This window comes from Notolabrus celidotus, chromosome 21, assembly GCF_009762535.1.
Source record: "Notolabrus celidotus isolate fNotCel1 chromosome 21, fNotCel1.pri, whole genome shotgun sequence".
NCBI classification, from domain to species: Eukaryota; Metazoa; Chordata; class Actinopteri; order Labriformes; family Labridae; genus Notolabrus; species Notolabrus celidotus.
In genome coordinates, this window is record NC_048292.1 from 28,813,511 (window position 1) to 28,833,691 (window position 20,181).

The 20,181-nt window shown below is 39.7% G+C and overlaps 1 protein-coding gene and 2 long non-coding RNA genes across 3 annotated transcripts; 2 read left to right on the plus strand and 1 right to left on the minus strand.

The window, feature by feature from the left end:
- The first annotated feature begins 582 nt into the window (after positions 1 to 582).
- On the plus strand, positions 583 to 3,065 carry LOC117804926. The gene is made up of 2 exons (XR_004629298.1): positions 583 to 670; positions 2,926 to 3,065. It is a non-coding gene; the product is annotated as an uncharacterized LOC117804926 (long non-coding RNA).
- Positions 3,066 to 11,759: 8,694 nt separating this feature from the next.
- Positions 11,760 to 16,953, plus strand: LOC117805233. Its single transcript, XM_034673901.1, has 7 exons — positions 11,760 to 11,800; positions 12,328 to 12,432; positions 12,887 to 13,109; positions 13,510 to 13,724; positions 13,800 to 13,947; positions 14,680 to 14,789; positions 15,663 to 16,953. The coding sequence occupies exons 1-7, from the start codon at positions 11,798 to 11,800 to the stop codon at positions 15,987 to 15,989; spliced, it is 1,131 nt and encodes a 376-aa protein (XP_034529792.1). The 5' UTR covers positions 11,760 to 11,797; the 3' UTR covers positions 15,990 to 16,953.
- A 587-nt stretch (positions 16,954 to 17,540) lies between these two features.
- LOC117805361 lies at positions 17,541 to 18,145 on the minus strand. The gene is made up of 2 exons (XR_004629412.1): positions 18,028 to 18,145; positions 17,541 to 17,928 (listed from the first exon to the last, which is right to left on the minus strand). It is a non-coding gene; the product is annotated as an uncharacterized LOC117805361 (long non-coding RNA).
- Between the last annotated feature and the right edge of the window lie 2,036 nt (positions 18,146 to 20,181).

Below are 20,181 nucleotides of genomic sequence, written 5' to 3' on the forward strand. Positions count from 1 at the left end.
GTGAAAGTATTTGCCTCCTTCCTGTTTATCATATTTTTGCACATTTTTCTCACTTAAATTTTTCAGATCATCAAAAATATATATATTAGACAAAGATAACCAGAGTAAACATTAAATGCAGTTTTTAAATGATGATTTAATTTATTTAGGAATAAAAGTTATCCAAACCCACCTGACCCTGTGTGAAAAAGTATTTGCCCCCCCCCCCTTGTTAAATCACAAATTAACTGTGATTAACCAGATTTTTTGGAAAGCTGAGTTCAATTTCACTCTCCACACCCAGACCTGATAACTGCCAGACCTGTTGAGTGAAGAAATCATTTTATAAATATCAAATATGACTTTATTCATAAAAATGGAGTTATCTGTTTTTGCAAATTAACTCTTCATTTGTGTTTAGAGGTAAAAATGTCAAAAGTGATACGCACTGCACCTTTTTTCTGAACGTATTGTTGTTCACACACACCTGTCTCATATGTCTTAGAAAAGCAAGGAAGCTCAGGAAGCTGAGTCCATGACAGAGGGAATGCAGACTGGAGACCATTGACTAAGTTGTTAACTGATGTTCTGCCTTGTCCGTTTGTATTCATTTTCAGCAAAGACAAGACGTCTTAGATGTCCACCTGAACTGCTGCACAAGCATTCAATGTAAACCCACATTTAAAAAAAGGTAAGCATACTGTATATTTCTAGAGTTTTTATCAGGACTTGAATAATTAATTATCAAGACATCCCATGAAAGATCTGATCCAAGGGAGAATTTATGTGTGATGTCATTTTTACAACAGAACTTGGAAGAGAAGTCCAGAGACAGAAGGAAAGGAGACAGCATGCAGTTCCCCCCACCCCCCAATCTGCACCAGATCATGCATTATGCTTCTGCTTTTGCAGTCATATGAAATAAATGGTTACACACTGTTCATTTAAACCTGGTTATTTGTCATGATGTCAAATCAGTCATCAGGTGATCCTTAGCTGCAAATCACAAGGAAAAAAAGGTTGATGATTTGAAATCATCAGTTGGAGGATGTTGGAGTTGGATGATTGAAACATTTAAAGTTATACAGTTGCAGAAAAGTCTTGTTGGCATCACTGAAATTCAGTATGTCTTACTGACAAAGTGAGGTTAAACTAGAATTGAATTATTAACAGAAAAGGATGTTAAACATTTGTGTTTGGTTCAAGGGACTTCATGTTCTCTAAAGTGATACAGTAAGGGAACTTTGAGGACCTAACAGTTGTTTGGTTTTCAGCTTTTCCCAAACTAAACAGTCCCAGTGAAAATCCTTTGACATGAACACTGGTCTTTACTGCCCTCTAGTGGATTTAGTCAGTAAAACATTGTGAACACTGAAAGATCAAACCAAAGACAAAGTTTTCAGTTATAAAAAAGTATTTCAAAATGTGATTCAATAACTTGCCTATGACAGAACAAAGTACCCTTGATTGATATACAGTAATATAATATGCAATAAACTTTATTTATATTGCACTTAACAAGGTTACAAAGTGCTTCACACAGAGAATTACAAAGCACAAAAAACGGTGCAAACAGGAGAGAAAAAAGACAGAAGCAAAACAAGACATCTGAATGCAGAGCAAGTTCAAGAATTAGGGGTGAGAAAAGCCTTCTTGTATAAAAATGTTTTCAGTGAGGATTTAAAAGCAGTCAAGGTTGTGGACTGTCTAATTGTCAGTGGCAGGGAGTTCCACAAACTTGGAGCTCTGATTGAAAAAGCCCGGTCCTCTTTTGTTTTAAGGCGGGATCTTGGCACCACCAGCAGAGATGCATCCACAGACCTGAGGGGCCGCTCAGGCACATGGGGGTTAAAAGGTTGCTTAATAGTTTGGGGCCTGTCCATTTAAAATTTTAAAGTAATCAACAAGATCTTAAAATCGAAGCAATAAAAAACTGGCAGCCAATGTAAGCTGGTGAGGACAGGAGGGATGTGTTGGTATTTTGATGTGCCTGTTAAAATCTGAGCGGCTGCATTTTGAACTAGTTGGAGTCTGTGGAGGAAGCTCTGACTGATACCTGTTAAAGGTGCATTACAATAATCAAGACCAGAAAAAATAGATGCATAGATGACTTTGGACAGATCTGAGGGGGAAAGGAAAGATCTTAGTGCTGTGAAAAAGTATTTGCCTCCTTCCTGATTTATCATATTTTTGCACATTTTTCTCACTTAAATTTTTCAGATCATCAAAAATATATATATTAGACAAAGATAACCAGAGTAAACATTAAATGCAGTTTTTAAATGATGATTTTATTTATTTAGGGATAAAAGTTATCCAAACCCACCTGACCCTGTGTGAAAAAGTATTGCCCCCCTTGTTAAATCACAAACTAACTGGGATTAACCAGATTTTTTGGAAAGCTGAGTTCAATTTCACTCTCCACACCCAGACCTGATTACTGCCAGACCTGTTTAATGAAGAAATCACTTTATAAATATGAGATATCACTTTATTTATAAAAACTGAGTTATCTGTTTCTGCAAATTAACTCTTCATTTGTATTTAGAGGTAAAAATGTCAAAAGTGATACACACTGCACCTTTTTTCTGAACATATTGTTGTTCACACACATCTGTCTCATATGTCTTAGAAAAGCAAGGAAGCTCAGGAAGCTGAGTCCATGACAGAGGGAAAGCAGACTGGAGAGCTTTTTAAACCATTGACTAAGTTGTTAACTGATGTTCTGCCTTGTCCGTTTGTATTCATTTTCAGCAAAGACAAGCCGTCTTAGATGTCCCCCTGAACTGCTGCAGAAGCATTCAATGTAAACCCACATTTAAAAAAAGGTAAGCATACTGTATATTTCTAGAGTTTTTATCAGGACTTGAATAATCAATTATCAAGACATCCCATGAAAGATCTGATCCAAGGGAGAATTTATGTGTGATGTCATTTTTACAACAGAACGTGGAAGAGAAGTCCAGAGACAGAAGGAAAGGAGACAGCATGCAGTTCCCCCCACCCCCCAATCTGCACCAGATCATGCATTATGCTTCTGCTTTTGCAGTCATATGAAATAAATGGTTACACACTGTTCATTTAAACCTGGTTATTTGTCATGATGTCAAATCAGTCATCAGGTGATCCTTAGCTGCAAATCACAAGGAAAAAAAGGTTGATGATTTGAAGTCACGGGTTGGAGGATGTTGGAGTTGAATGATTGAAACATTTAAAGTTGTACAGTTGCAGAAAAATCTTGGTTGGCATCACTGAGAGTAAGAAATACAGTTGAAGTATAAATGATCACAGACCACAGGATCTGCCTGCAGTGACTCACCTCAGCAAATAGAAGCTTCTTAATCTCAGCCGGCTGCTCAGTTTACTAAAATGTGTTAAATTTTAAGGCAAGGTCAAGAAGTGAGACGCCACAAAGGAAGCTTTTGGGAAATATGTTTGTGTATGAGCGGCGTTTTTTGCTAGTTTAAACCTTAACAGTGTTTGGTGGCAGACTTTGCAGATGAGCAGAGGACATGTTGTCTTTCTAAGTACCTAACAGGTGTTTTGACAAAGTGTTGGCTTTTTATTCTCAAGTAAACCAACACAAAAAGCAGGAGAAGCTTGTGTTTACTATTGAGTGGTGGAGCATTTTGACCTGGAAATTGCTTTATACAGAAGTGTGATTTGACTTTTGTCTCAAAGTGCATCATGTATGAAACTCTTCCTCCTCTCATTCATTTTTCTCATCCATGGCTTTAATACTCCTACTCCATACTCCTAACTTCAGACACGTTAACAACCTGTGATATTGTGTTGTGCCTCGTAGCCTAGCATCACACATGACCTAAGTTACACAAGGTATTCACGGTGTCTAAAGTTAAGTTTTCACTTCAGCAAAGCACTCATGGTTAGCTGTTCAGGATCGTTTCTGCTGTTATTTTGATATCGAAACGTTGCATGTTTAATTCAAATATCTCAAATGCAGCATCTGTTTATGAAACATGAAGAATGTCTGAATGTTTACAAAGCAGGGGATAGGTGAGCATCCTCAGAGCTCCAGACAAAGCTGCAGAAACCAATAATTAACATGTTTCTGTGGAAACCTATTGACCAACATAAGACAAAACAACATGCGAGCAAAGTCCTCAGAGTCATGGGAAGATGTGGTTAAAAAATACATATAGTGTGTGTTTTGATTTGTTTTAAGGAGGTTATATAATCTGACAGTCACGTGATCTAACACAGTGTCATGATAAAAGAAAGGTATTTGTCTTTCCCTCTGCACTGTCTTTACTCTTCCACATGAACACACATTCAGCAGCTGTTGCGATGACCTAACCTGTTTCTGTTCTCCTTTTTGTCAGACGGCTTCATCTGGTGGCAGCGAGGAACTGAAGGAACTCAAACATGATGGAGTCTGTGATCAACCTCCTGACTACATTTCACCTTAAAGCCGGTGGATTGTCTGTGACTCTCAGCCTCTTCATCATCTTCCTGGGTCTCCTCTACTGGTGGGTTTTTGTATTTTAAACTTGTTTGTTTTGTTTCTTTGTTATTTTGTTTGAACATACTAGTAACAAAGTTGTTTTCGTATTTAGTGAGTGGCTGTGTGAAATGCAACAATTTAAAGATGTAGAAGACAAGATTGGTGGTTGTTGTTGCTCTAAAGAATTTGTATTGTATTGATTTGTTTTGATGTTAAAATACTTGACAAATAGAGGATCAGACTTGTCACGCATCACAGCAGCTTCTTGTCCTCAAAGGTCACCGTAGCTTCACAATGTTACAATGTTACAATGTTACAACGTCATTAACAGACGCTTTTATCCAAAGCGACGTACAAACGAGAACAAGAACAACACAAGCAAAGATCTAGACAAGAGGAAACAAGATCAGTAAGAGGAACAAAGTGCAGGTACTGCCAAGCAGTGTAAAGGCAATGCACAAAAGTAAGTAAGGATTTTTTTTTAGTAGATGTTTTTAAGGAACATCTACAATGAAATGTGAGTTGAGATGTTATCTGTGATTATCTGTTTTATTCTGTTTTAAATTAAATGTGTAAAATTCTTTAAATATGTTGCTTCAACTACATTTCAACTAACAGTGGTTCAGCGTATGTGTTACCTAAGGGATACATGTGTTACACTTTACAATAAGGGTCCAGAAAGCATTCACTAATTGTTAACTAATTACATTTTGTAACTTTTATTAATGCTAAAGAATTAAATAATTAACTCTGAGCAGTCAACATTAATTAACTGCTTATCAATGCATTAACTATTATGTTAATTAATGTTAGGTAATGCATTATAATGGTTATTAGAATATTATTAAACTGTTAATTAATTAACTAATGTTAATTAAGGGACCCTTATTGTAAAGTGTTACCCTGAAATTCAGTCCGTCTTACTGACAAAGTGAGGTTAAAGTAGAATTGAAGTATTAACAGAAAAGGATGTTAAACATTTGTGTTTGGTTCAAGGGACTTCATGTTCTCTAAAGTGATACAGTAAGGGAACTTTGAGGATGTAACAGTTGTTTGGTTTTCAGCTTTTCCCAAACTAAACAGTCCCAGTGAAAATCCTTTGACATGAACACTGGTCTTTACTGCCCTCTAGTGGATTTAGTCAGTAAAACATTGTGAACACTGAAAGATCAAACCAAAGACAAAGTTTTCAGTTATAAAAAAGTATTTCAAAATGTGATTCAATAACTTGCCTATGACAAAACAAAGTACCCTTGATTGATATACAGTCCTGTGAAAAAGTATTTGCCCCCTTCCTGATTTCTCATATTTTTGCACATTTTTCTCACTAAAATGTTTCAGATCATCAAACAAATTTTAATATTAGACAAAGATAACCAGAGTTAACATTAAATGCAGCTTTAAAATGGAGATTTTATTTATTAAGGGAAAGAAGTTCCAACCCACCTGACCCTGTGTGAAAAAGTATTTACTTGTTAAAACACAAATTAACTGTGATAAACCTGATGTTCTGGAAAGCTGAGCTCAATTTCACTCCCCACACCCAGGCCTGATTACTGCCAGACATGTTGAATTAAGAAATCACTTAAATAGGACCTGTCTGACTTAAATAGACTCTGTTTGAAGCCACATTTAGACTTTTAAGAGAAAGTTTTAGCTGTGAGAACTTGTTTCAAGGCTTGTTTACTAAGACCAGTAAAAACAATCACACATGTCATTTAACACATTTTATTGAAGCATATAGCTCAACAGTCCTCCCAAACTTTTCATGGTTCAGTCTTTCAGTACAATGACATCTTCAAGGTTATATTTCATCAAAACATACACACTGTTTTTGAAACTGACTGAATAATATGATGTATGATCAAGTAGCTTTTCAGCATCTATCAGTTCTGTTGCCTGGGCAAGACTAGTCACGGCAACTTCATATGCTTAAAGATCTCTGTTCAAACTCAAAGTCTCATAAATCTGATATTCAAAACAATGCAATGAACTGTTTACCACATAAATGCTTTTTATAAGTCCAAAGACAGGTACTGTATGATTTGCATTGGTGATTATCAGAGACTTTTCACTGCTGTACTTATTTCCATTGAGGATAAGCCACTTTACTTTGACTGTGTGTTGTATGCCATCAATCCCCCAAAAGTCTCTTATCTTTGCTGTAATGTACTGCATATTTGTCACTTCTGAGACAGGACCCAATTCCTTCTCATGTACAAAAATGGGATGCTCAGTGCCTATTTCATTTTGACAACATTCAAAAAGCTGGTTATAGTTCACAAGTGACTTACAGACATTTTCAAATTAGATGACCACTGTTTAAAAAAACAGTGCTTTGACTCAAATCTCATGCACATATGCCTAATCAAAGGGCCCAGAGAGAGGATTTAAGCAGGGAGATGCAGAAGATAATTTTGCTTAGGAATTATACTATTTTAAGGCAATCGGTTTGCATGTTTTTTTTAAGTAAGGTTTACTAATTGGGTTTTACAGTGCAAGAACTAGCATAACCCATCTCAAAAGTCCTCTGAACAATAATTTATAACAAAAAATGGTCACTGTCCTAGACCAGAATTGTTCAAGATGACAGCTGTATTGTTTTTTCAGTCTGAAGAAGAGCATCTTTCTTTGTTCAAGGGTGTTAACTTACAAATTAAAAAGGAGCAAAACATGAAAAATGTAAACATAATATTGATGAGAAGGACTTATGGTAAGTACCTGGGACAGGTGGCATTGTTCCTGGACATTGATGACAAATGCAGCTGCATGTCTGGTAACATCCTCACTCAATGCACCAGGTCCTTCCTGTAGACATATACAAACAGTGGATACAAACAGTGGTAGAGGTCCTCAGATCTTTTACAGCAGTAAAAGTGCCAGTACAGCAATGTAAGAAAAATATCCCATTATAAGTAAAAATCCTGCATAAACATCCTACTACAGTAAAAGTACATACTGTAAGTATTGCATAAGTATCACACTTAGTGACAGGGGGAACTTCTACTTGTACTGACTTTGTATATGGAATATAATCTGAGGCATCACCACAACACTAAGCATGCAAGTTTCAAGGACTCATATCCTGAACAGTCAGAGGCCCGTCAGAGAAAGTTTGCTCCTTTGAAATCTCAATATTCCCACGCAAGCGGAATTATGACCCAAACATGAACCGAACAAGAGAGGGCAACGAGTGCGTCTCTGCATGCTGCCTGGACACTCTTGAGGCATAACAAGCCACTTACTGACGGTGAGGTTTTTAAGAAGTGCATGGTTGCTGTTGAGGAACTTGCCACAGACAAATCGGTGGACAGGATAATTGCGTCTGTTAAACAGATACCTCTGTCTGCTAACACTGTTGTCACCGTGTTCATATTTTGCCAGAGGTTGAATTCTCCGCTAGTGTGAGAAAGGTGATGCCGGGGGACGAGGCGGCTACTCAAAGCGAACTGATTGACATCCAGGTAGCTGGTGACATGAAGGCTGCTCTCCGTGGTGCTGAAAGCCTAAGAGCCTTTTGGGTTGCTTGTCCCCAAGACAAAAAACATTAGCCATTTATGTTACCATGTTCTGATCAACATAAACCTGTGAAATTGTGCTCTTAAAAATGAACTTGATAAAAACATGGAAGATATGAAGATGAGGAACCGACTGTCAAACCAGTCTTTGGAGGACTGCTTGTGCATTAGCCTGACAGCTGTCAAGACCGATGTTAAAAAGATAGTGTCGGAGGGGAAATGTAATTTCTCCCATTAACCAGCAGAGGTGGGTAGTAACGAGTTACATTTACTCCGTTGCATGTACTTGAGTAGTTTTTAAAAAAAATTGTACTTCTGAGAGTATTTGTTTTGCAGAGTACTTTTTACTCCTACTCAAGTACATTTGTGTTAAAAAATATCTACTTTTACTTTGTTACATTGGGCTGTCCAGTCGCTACTTTTACTGTTCCTTTTTTTCTTCATTTTATATGTTTTATACTCAGCCGATCTCTCACGCAGCTCCTTCTGATCCTTCTGATCCAGAGCTATACATAAACTCAACACTGAATGAACAGAGAAGTAGCTCCGCCCCCTCCTCCACCTACAGCTGGGGAGAGAGGCTGCGTAATACCTGCGTCCCCTTTGGAGGAACATGTTTACCCTGTACCCAACATCCAGACTCTCTCAGAACTTCTAAATAACAAGAAGGAGAAACAGTCACATTATGAGCTGCTTACTCAAAGGTGGAAAATTTGAGTTTATAGAACAATTAAATCTTAAAAGCATGTCATGGTGAGTAATCAGTTAGGTAAGCTAAGGATCATACTGGTTAATATTAAATCTTAAAAACATGTTAGAAATGTTGGACAGTAATCTAAAGTAACTTATAAGAGCAGTAAGGTAGCATGCTAATAAAAACAGCTCCTTCTGAAGCTCAACAGTCACCTCAGAGAGATTCTTCAGGACTGAGTTCATGGCCTTTTTAAACACTTCCAAGTTGTTTTAGTACTTTCAAGTTATGTTTTTAAGTCAGATGTACTGAAAATAAGTTAAAGGTTAAAAAAGAAAGTTTGGAAGGCATAGATATATGTTTTATTGTAATGTTGGAGTATTGATGTTCTGGAGTTGGGATCACATCTCAGACACAGTTTGAAGTTTCAGCTTGTTTTAAAAAATGAAAGCGGGTACATTAGTTTGTTCACATTGCAGCTTCTCTTTCTTTAATGTTTGAAAGTAAACCATGCCTAACAGCATTCATTTTGGCATTTTCCTATTTATGTCACTTTATTAAAGGCAGTGTGCTCTTCACATTGTTATTAGCATTTCCAATACAGTACAATTTTATATATGATACTACTCACAAGTTACTCACTACTTGAGTAGATTTTTTTTTAGGTACTTATTTACTCTTACTCAAGTATTTATTTTTACAAGTACTCTTACTTCTACTTGAGTAACATCATTGTAAAGTAACAGTACTTTACTTGAGTAACATCATTGTAAAGTAACAGTACTTCTACTTGAGTAACATCATTGTAAAGTAACAGTACTTCTACTTGAGTAACATCATTGTAAAGTAACAGTACTTCTACTTGAGTAACATCATTGTAAAGTAACAGTACTTTTACTTGAGTACTGTTTGGGTTTACTCTCCCCACCTCTGTTAACCAGACGTGAGTACTCCAGGCATGGTTTTGCTGTATTTGTATTTGTTGGATCACAGGCTGCTTTAATTTGATGTAAGAGTAACATTTCTAATAACTGAGTTCTGTCACTTTTATTTGTCATTATATCTTTGCTGATGTGCGAGGCTTGCACTTGCCTGTTATATGAACTGTTATTATAACTTATTGAGTTCTGCAATTGTGCGTTTTTTTGTTGAGTAAAAAGCAAGGACAGTTGAGAAAAGTTACAATAGCTAGATAAGATGAGCAGGTGAAACAATAAAATAAATGTTAAATGAGAGCAACGAGTTAATGGTTATTTTTGATTGAAAGCAGACTATGGCACAAGCTACTTTTCAGGGAGTTTGTTTCATTTGATTTAAAAATAAAAGAATAAACAGTTTTTTGTTCTCACTACAGTATTTTTCAGTAAAATGCTGGGGGCCGGATGGTGAGCTCAGAGGCAGAAACAGATATTACATTTGTGTAATAAAAGAACAAGGTATAGACCTGTACTTTAGGAAAGGTAACCTTAAATTACTTCCTTTGTGATTTGGCACAACGTAGAAAATAAATAAATAATAATAAGTTGGCCTTCAAGGGGGCGGGGGGGTTGCGCCCCCCTAATATAATCGTAGGTGAACGCTGAGTGGTTTAACATTATGATGCAATATTGCCCACATTACATCATGACTTACCTGATGATCAGGGCATTGCATTGGGAAGTCCTGCAGATGATGATCAGGGCTTTGTGTTGGAAATCCTCCAGCTCCTCCTGCATGTCATTAGTGATCTGTGTGTTGACTTCACTGGCGGTTCTTTGCAGCCCTCTTGTTTCCGTGGTCAGTCATAAAAAATTGGTATATCAAAATTTTCACCTCCAATCCTAGATGGTTCAGATGAAGCTTTTGTCATCCATCCAGAGGGTGGGCGGCCCGATAAAAGATACAAAGCATGCCGGCGTCTGATATGGTAGGAAAAAGAGTTGAAGACTCTGTATTCTTCGGGGCAACCATTGATGCCACATATTACATGGAAATCAGGATTGCCACAGTGCAGTTTTAATACGGCTTAGGAGAGACCTCAGTGTTAAAGCAACAAAAACAAAGCAAATCACACACCTCCAACAGGCCATTTCCTGCTCAAAAAATCCTTGCCAAGTCAGCCAAGCAGAGGCTGACTAACTTTAACTATTTAGCCATATTTAAAACTCCTCGAATGGCAAATTCAAGTCTTCGTAGCTTAGCGAGATAAACGATTTAAAAATCAAAGCACTAGTCCACAAGTCCACAAACCTTTCAAGTCCACTCCACACCGCCACAAGTTAAACTAGTAATTTATCCCAGCTATGGTTTTTAGCCGAGTCCGGTGGGATCAAGGCTCATTGGTTTGGTCAGTAGCAAATTGGGAATTAGGGGGGATTCATTCTAGAAGACTCAATTTAACTTACATTCTAATACAAAGAAAAACTACAAAACAAGTTTAACAATGAATTATTAATGTAAAGTCCTAATATCCACATGTTATTTATTCTAATTATCACTTTTTAGACTTAGACTGATATGCTTCTTTCACACACACACCTCCCCTCACTGCAGTCATGTGGTGATGTCTGCACCTGCACCCGGAGACAATGATGGTCAGCCATTTGAATCCCAGGAGACAAGGGAAACTACTTATCACAAGAAGAAGAAAAGGTAATATAACTTTCTTACAAAACCTTTTCACCAAAATTATAATGAACTGTCGACAATGCATGTATTTTTCTTGGGAATGTTAAGGTCACATTACAGCAGGTATAGTCAATGAAAGCTGCAGCCCCGGTCAGCTAACATTAATTAGCTTGTAACTTACAGAAGAAAATGATAAACCGAAACCGTGCTGCTGTCTGTATTTATGTAATGAAAATGATTATTACATAGCTCTTATGGGTGGCGATAACGTATCTTGACGCTGGTTTATACCTGCCTTATGAAGAAGCAGAAAGTGCTGCTCTGCAGCAGCATGTGTGCACACATTGTGCTACCGACCAGAAAGGAGGCGTAGCAGGACAGGACATGTTCCCGGTTGAAGAGCGGCCTTCCGGCCAACTTGACCTAACTGTGACTTAATGTGATATTTTCTGCCCCTCAGGAACAGAGGCAATTAAAGGGACAACAAGACGGGGACAACCATGGATGGACTGGATAATGTTACATTATCAATTTTAAATGGTATGTCTTGTCTAGCTGTTACAAATACATACAAATGTGAATTATTAGATTACATTTCTGTACATGCTGACATCTCGAAAACAAAATTAATTTAAAAGATTTTACAACAATAGACACCAAATGTCTAAATTGTATTGTATTAAAAAGTTATTATGGACAAGACAGAAAAAGACAAGAATACACAAATCATGGATTTTGTTCGCCCTGTTAAGTTAAATGTGGGTAAATGTATCATTTTCTAAAGATATGGATATTTTTAGTTGTAAAAGGTTTGTTTATGGTCATCTCTGTAGCTGCCAGCATTGATGAGGCCTTGCTCTACACCTTCAGTCGTGATGTTCTGACAGACCCTTTTCCTGGGCCAGAGCACTTTCTCAGGAAGAGTGTGGGCTGTTATTAGCCCAGAGGTGATTTGTTACCTACTTTGCCCTTAAAAAACCTACAGTAGCACAAGACATGTTGTATCTAAATGAATCTGATTAACTATTGCAATTATTTTTTTTATCTGTTTTTTAACCCTAACCCAGGATCAGAACCCCACCTTACCAGACAAAGCTGGCCCTGGTGACACAGGACCTGTGTCTTCACCTGGAGGAATGTCCCCAATCTTGCCCCAGGCATCCACTCCTTTGGTGAGGAAAAGCCCAAAGAAAACCCTACAGCTTCCCAGTCCTCCAGAATATGTTGTTTAAACAGACAGTGAGTTAGAGCAAGTTCGTAAACACTGCTTTGAGTTGGTCTCCACTGGCAGAGAGGGGGAATGTATCATGTCCAAAGAACTGAGATGCAGGTTAGTGAGGAACACTGTCACCAGCATGATTTCCATATTGAGAGCAAGTCAGCAAGGAGAGGAGGTCCGATACCCTACCAGGCATGAAGTCACTGCAATGGCTAGGGGACTAGTGGAGTACTATCCCATGCTACAGGATGAAGACAAAACTGTAATTAAAGATTCTGTTATAGTTTCTGTTATATTTCTTGCACTTATATTATGCGGTCCAGTGTGTATGTTTTTATTTTTGACTGACATTAAGTTGTTGTTTTTTTCCCTCAAGTTTTTTTTTTGTTTTTGTTTTTTAACCACAGATGACCATTTTCAAGAATCTTCTCAAGAGGCTGCAGAATGTGAAGTCCCCACAAAAGAGGCAGGGGCCAACACCTGAGAGGGGCCATTCAAAGAAAAGGCATCGAATTGACTTCTCAACAAGTGACAAGGAGGGAGAAGAATACGATGCAGACTCAAGAGCTGGATCAACAATTATTTTGCATCAAAGATCTGGGAGCAGTTCTGATGACGGCCTCAGTCCATGTAAGTGGAAACAGAATTTTGTTATAATGATGGGCATGAAGGTTAACAACATTCATGATATATTTCATACATTGATATTCTATATTTAAATTGTGATTTCTCCTTGAGATATTGTAAAGTGACATGATTTGTCATTTCTTTTCATTGATTTGGCTCAGAGCATAGGGAGCACACATTTACAATACTGTGTATGACGGGGGTTAAGGTGGTCTCCTTTACCAATGTACTTAGTTGAATTGTCAACCATTAAATTTTAATTGTGGCAACAAACTGCTACGTCTAGGTAATGACTGACAGAATCTGTTAGTTTTGATTTAATGTGACACTTGCTGTTAAAAACAAATAGTGTCATTCATATTTACATGTCCGATACCAATTACTGGTAATTGTTCTGTTATAGTGGAGAGTAAGGATAGTCCGAAAACCCAGGCCAGACATTACATCACTCTGCAGGCGATGTACAAGAAATCAAAATTCAACCAAGATGCTGTCTCCCAACTCCTTGACCTTGAGTTTGAAGCAAGAAGAGACTTCATTTACCGTAATGTCCTGAAAGAAGAAGACAGGCCAATGAAGATCCTGGATGCATATCCATGTTTCAAGGAACTTCATCATGTAAGCAAGTAACTTATCTTGACGTATCCAAAAAGCAAAAATCGTTGCAGGTATTAAATCGTACTTGCATTACAGGTGATGGATGAGCTGCGTCGGATCCTGGATAAGGGCAACAAGAAGTTCACTGATGAAGTAAAGAAGAGATGGGAAGAGTTCTGTGCCATGGTTCAGTTTTACGGTGTTTGGAAGAAAGTGATGAAGCCACCTATGAACATGAATGGAAGTAATTTGGCATTTTGCTTACTCTAATGATCTGTGTTCCTCAGACATTGGTGTAAATAGGATTGTGTATGTTGCTTCTGGGGCTGCTCGGTGGTGCAGTGGGTAGCGCCGTTGCCTCACAGCTAGAAGGTTCCTGATTCGAATCCCCGGCCGGGCGGATGCCTTTCTGTGTGGAGTTTGCATGTTCTCCCCGTGCATGCGTGGGTTCTCTCCGGGTTCTCCGGCTTCCTCACGCATAATTTGACATAGTGTGGTCTAGACCTCCTATGTTTGTAAAAGCGTCTTGAGATAACGTTTGTTGTGATTTGGCGCTATACAAATAAAGATTGATTGATTGATTGATTGATCCAAAAACATGCTCAGGTTGATTGATCACTCTAAATTGCCCCGTAGGTTGAGTGTGTGAGTGTGTGTGTGCATGAATGGTTGTCTGTCTCTCTGTGTTAGCCCTGTGATAGGTTGGCGACCTGTCCAGGGTGTACCCTGCCTTCCGCCCGAAGCCAGCTGGGATAGGCTCCAGCCCCCCGTGACCCCCAACGGGATAAGCGGTCAAGATAATGGATGGATGGATGTTGCTACTGTATAATGCTAATGAAATAAATGATGAAACTCTTGATGACAACAAGAATTGTATATGACCTCACCATGAACCTGATAAAATAACATATTTATATAATAATAGTTCATGTTTAGGGAGGGTAACTGAACTCAATTTTGATTTGTTCTATTCTAGTGGAAAAAGCCATCGAGCTGGTCAGGGCACTCCCCACACTCTTTCCTTCACCAGCTGCACCGCCTCAGAAGATAGGACATGCCAGTGAGGCATTGCTTCATGTCCTTCAGGTGAGAATTGGTTCATATTTTGTCACATTGGACAGTTAATGTTTGTCTGTAGAAGGGCTTTTACTTTGTACTTTCATCTTTTGTTTGTCTCTAATGATGCATTATCTCTAACAAGTACACCAATATTTCTCAAACTGTGTTGTGGCCCACACTCTTAAAACAGTGACTGAGGCAAAAAGCATTATTTCATAATCATTTCTGCGGCACATGTTTCGGCTTTTTCTTTAGGGCATATTTCTATCAGTGACCCTGAGATTTAAAAAAGAAAGCAGTCTGCTTTCATATACCACATGGGAAGCTTGTATTGCTTCAATCATAGATAAAGGCTATACATGTACATAATGGTGTCATGAAGATTCCCTCTTTTCAAATGTGTATACTATTAAATAACAATGTGTAAAAGTTGTTTCCTCGAAAAAATAGTAAATTATCATATTAAAATACTCCTCCAATAGAAATTACAGAATCTATAAATATTCAAATCTTAATTTCATGTTCATTTCAGAAGTGTTCTTGCTGGATACAGTATGTCTCCTACTTCACTGTAAAGTCCATTCTCTGTGTCCTGAAGGTTTCAAGTTTCCACATCACCCTTTTGTATGCTGATTACTACCAGGAGTCACTCTGATGTTGCCAATCATGCTTGCAGGCCCACCCCTTAAAATCAAATGTTAAATAAGCACAGAGACTTTCCATTTTCAGCAGATGAATGTGAGAACAGCCCCTTGTCAAACTCTGCTCATACATCATTCTGCACTGTGAACACCTGAAGGAACAAGACCAAAAACATCATTTTGAGTTGAGTGGGACTTTTAACAGTCAGAGGGATTCTTTTCCTGTTCCACTCTAAAGACATTTCTTTTTTTTCTGTAGCCAACAGAAGATCCAACCATCTACCTCCAGAAGAGACCTCTCTCCAGCCCTCTATTGCTCGTTGATGGGTTCAGCTCTCTGGTTGCAATTGGAACCACTCCCATCACCACATTTGCAAAGGAAGAACTCGGTGAAAGTCTACTGTATCTGATATGGCTTACTACTACACCTTCCACCTTACATATCCGAGGTGTGTGGACACCCTCCTCTCTGTCATCCAGACAGAAATATGACACGACTCACTTCATGAGGGAGACAGCACTCCCTCATACAAACGAGCCATGTCAGAGTGGAAACATTTTATTGGGACGTAGAGCTGTGCACTAGGGATAAGTATTGTTACAAAAATACAAAAATAACCTCAAAACACTGACACAGTTTCATGTCAGTGTCTTCCTTTTTGGTTCATACAAAATACTTTCTGATGCCTTTTGTTTCTCAACCATCAAAGCAACTTCTGTGCCACAAATGTTCTTTATGGCAGCGCTTTAGGGCTGGGTTTCAGTAGTATGTATCCAATAGTTTTATATGTTAATGACAGTTAATTAGGTTTGCAAACATGTAAGTGGTGTAACACAAAAGTACCACATTATTGTACTAGTGTTGAGTTTGCAGTGTTAGGCTTTGGGACTCCAGAGAACCACAGGGAGAGCCATTATCAACAAATGGAGAAGGTTTTGGAACAGTGGTGAACCTTCCCACGAGTGCCCGGCCTGCCAAAATTACCCCAAGAGCACAGAGACGACTCATCCAGGTCACAAAAGAACCCAGAACCCCTTCTAAAGAACTGCAGGCCTCACTTGCCTCAGTTCAGGTCAGTGTCCATGATTCCACAATAAGAAAGAGACTGGGCAGAAACGACATCCATGGGAGAGTTCCAAGGAGAAAACCACTGCTGACCAAAAAGAACACAAAGGCTCGTCTCACAACTGCCAAAAGACATCTTGATGATCCCCGAGACTTCTGGGAAAACATTCTGTGGACTGACGTGACATAAGATGAACTTTTTGGAAGGTGTGTGTCTCGTTACATCTGGCCTAAAGCAATCACAGCGTTTGATAAAAGAACATCATACCAACAGTCAAACATGGTGGTGGTAGAGTGATGTTCTGGGGCTGCTGTGCTGCGTCTGGACCTGGACGACTTGCTGTGATTGATGGAACCATGAATTCTGCTCTCTACCAGAAAATCCTGAAGGAGAATGTCGGCCATCAGTTCGAGACTTCAAGCTTAAGCACACTTGGGTTATGCAGCAGGACAATGATCTAAACCACCACCAAGTCTACCTCTGAATAGCTTAAAAAAAAAAAACATGAAGGTTTTGGAGTGGCCTAGTGAAAGTCCGGACTTGAATCCGATTGAGATGCTGGGGCTTGACCTTAAACAGGCCGATCATGCTCGAAAACCCTCCAGTGTGGCTTGCAGTTATTTCCTCCAAGGGTGGCACTAACAGTTCTTAGTTTTAGGGGGCAAATATTTTTTCACACAGGGTCAGGGAGGTTTGGATAACTTTTTTCCCCTTTAAAAATAATAAAATCATCATTTAAAAACTGCATTTAGTGTTTACTCTGGTTATCTTTGTCTAATATAAAAAAATGTTGATGATCTGAAAAAGTGTGAAAAATTTGGAAAAATATAAGAAATCAGGAAGGGGGCAAATACTTTTCACAGCACTGTATATGACATATATATCTACTGTATTATATTGATTATTTATACAAAGACCCACTGTATCATATTGATTAATGATATATAAATCAACTTTATTATATTGATTATTTATACAAAGACCCACTGTATCATATTGATTAATGATATATAAATCAACTTTATTATATTGATTATTTATACAAAGACCCACTGTATCATATTGATTAATGATATATAAATCTACTGTATTATATTGATTATTTATACAAAGACCCACTGTATCATACTGATTAATGATATATAAATCAACTCAGGGGCGGATCTAGAAAAATATTTATGGGGTGGCAAGAGGGGGGCAGTACATTTTTGAGTGGTGGCAACATGGCAGACGTCTATGTGCTGAATTAATTTTTAAAACGTTTATACTTTGGTCATAGCTTTGTCACGTATTTACAGCAGAACCCAAAAAGCAGACTATGACTGTCTTTCCCAAAGTTTATTGTTGAAATGCAGGGGTGAGGGGATAGCTGGTGGGGTCCTGGGGTGCTGAGGGATCCAGACGGTGGTCAACAGGCAGGAGAGTGAAGACGGTGGCAGAGCTTGTAGCTGAAGGGTCCTGGAGACAAATGACACAGGTGTCAGGCGGGTTGAAGGTGATAACGAAAAAAAGCAAAAAGCTTAGCAACAGGTTTTCTTGAGAGCTGGACTTGGCTACCATGTAGGCATAACGATCCAGCAGGGACTGGATGTTGGTGCAGGGTTCTTGTAGGCTGTGGTGATTGGATGATGGCTGGCAGGAGTGTGATTGCAGATCCAGTGCAGGTGAGCAGAGCGTGAAGGAGACAGAGAAGGAGGGGGAGGGGGAGGGAAAAACAAAAAACACATAGGAACTGTGACAAGCTTGATATTTTTTAACATAAATAGTTTTGATGTCTTTGGTATTAATCTACAGTGTTCCACATAATTCAAATAAATACAAACCCTTGAATGGGAAGGTGTTTCCAAAAGTTTGACTGGTAGTGTACACATATAAAGTAGCCCTGTAGTATTTGTATTAATCCACTGACTTGTTATTAAAAACTCTGAACTCTATACTACAAATTCAGTTCTGTAAATACGGACAGGTTGGTACAGTAAATCAAAACTAACTGTGTTCATTGTTAACCCCGTAACAAGGATGTTAACTCCGGCAATAGTAATCTATTAATTCTGTTCAAATTAACAGAAGTTAGCATTCATGCTAATGTCAAAACCTGAAAGTCCCACAGTCAGCCCCTAATCCACAAAGGGTGTTCCAAATATTCAGTGGCAATCCAGGATCCCCTTCGATCTAGCACTCCAGTTTTATGTCACGTTCACACCAAACGTGTTTTTTTTTTGCGTCGTGCGAACAAATCCCATGAAAAGTCAATGTGTAGACGCGAATTCGAGCCCGGTGACGCGTTTGAAGTGCCACGCGACTAGTTTGATGCGAATTTCGCGTCTATCGTGTCTTCGGGCGAGTTCAAAATATCCAACTACAGTGACAAATTTGCGTGACGCTGTGGCCAACAAGCATGGACAAGGACAAGGATGACAAGGATTACCTGTCTATCACAGGTAAGTTTACAGGTGAGGAGTCAAACTTAAAAGCTGCAAACTCCAGTAGAAAATATTTGTTCTACTCGTTGGGGGTCCATCGGGGCTGGGTGGGTGGCTGGTGTCCCTGTCACCCTCCGCCCCCCTGCTGCCCCCTCCCCTGTGGGGGCCTGGTCCGCGGCTGCCCTCGGGGCCGGGTTTCCCGGGGTTCCCTCGCGGTCCTCTTGGGGGGGTGGGGTGGTGCGCAGCTGGGGGGGTGTTACTACGGCAGCCATTGGGGTGTCCCTCCATGCCCCCGCGGCCTGGTCCATCAGTCGCAGGGCGTGGGTGGGGGGCGTGGCTGGGGGGAGTGGTCGGGCCGTCTGGGGGGGGCAGGGGGGATTGGCCCTGCCGCCTCCGCCTTCCCCCCGCTCAGGCGCGCCGGTTGGTGGGCTCTGGTCCTGGTCCTGCCCGTCTGCCTGGCTGTCTGCTCCTGGTGCCGGGCCCCCTCGGCCCTGGTGGCTCCTTTGGCTCCGTCCGGGGGCTGTGGGGGCGGTGTTGTGGGGGTGTCCCTTGGTGGGGCCGCAGGATCTCTCCCCCCTCGCCCCCCTTTCCTCCTACTGGGTGAACTGGGGGTCGCCCTGGATGCTCCGGCGGTACCTGCTTGCTTCCGGTCTGGGTCCTTGGCTTGTCGCCTGGCCTGGGTCTCCCGCGGCGGGTTGGGTCCTCCGGTCTGACTGCTCTCGCGGCCCGGGTGCCGGGCCGTACCGCTCGGCTGGTCTGACCCAAGTGGTTTCATCTGCACCAGTGGTGGTCTTGTTACACAAATAGAACACAGCACGGCGGCAACACTCTGCGACCCAAGCTTCAGTAATGATTGTGGACACTAAGGGTTGCTTAATCATTAGTATCACCACACGGATTTTTTTTTTTGGCATCATGGTGAGATGGTCCCTCTCCATCTAAGTGTTAGGTCTCTCTCTCCTTCTCTCTCCCTGTCCCTTTGTATATCCTTATGTTATCTTTCTTTCACTTTCTCTTATTTATTTATTTTTTTGGCCCACCTAGGTGTGCACGCCCTCTTTTACAGAACATGATATTAGCTGTCAATAAAAGATAGGCCAGAGTTCTAAGAGGGATGGTGATGGTTGAATGCACACAGTCACAAGCACAGAAGAAAAAGGTTTTCTTTCTTTTCTTTTGCTGCAAGAATAAATTGCATGAATATTTGACAGTTTGTGACAAACATGACACAAACCAGAAATATATATGCAGACAAGAGAAAAAAAGAGGCAAAAAAAGAAAAAGAAAA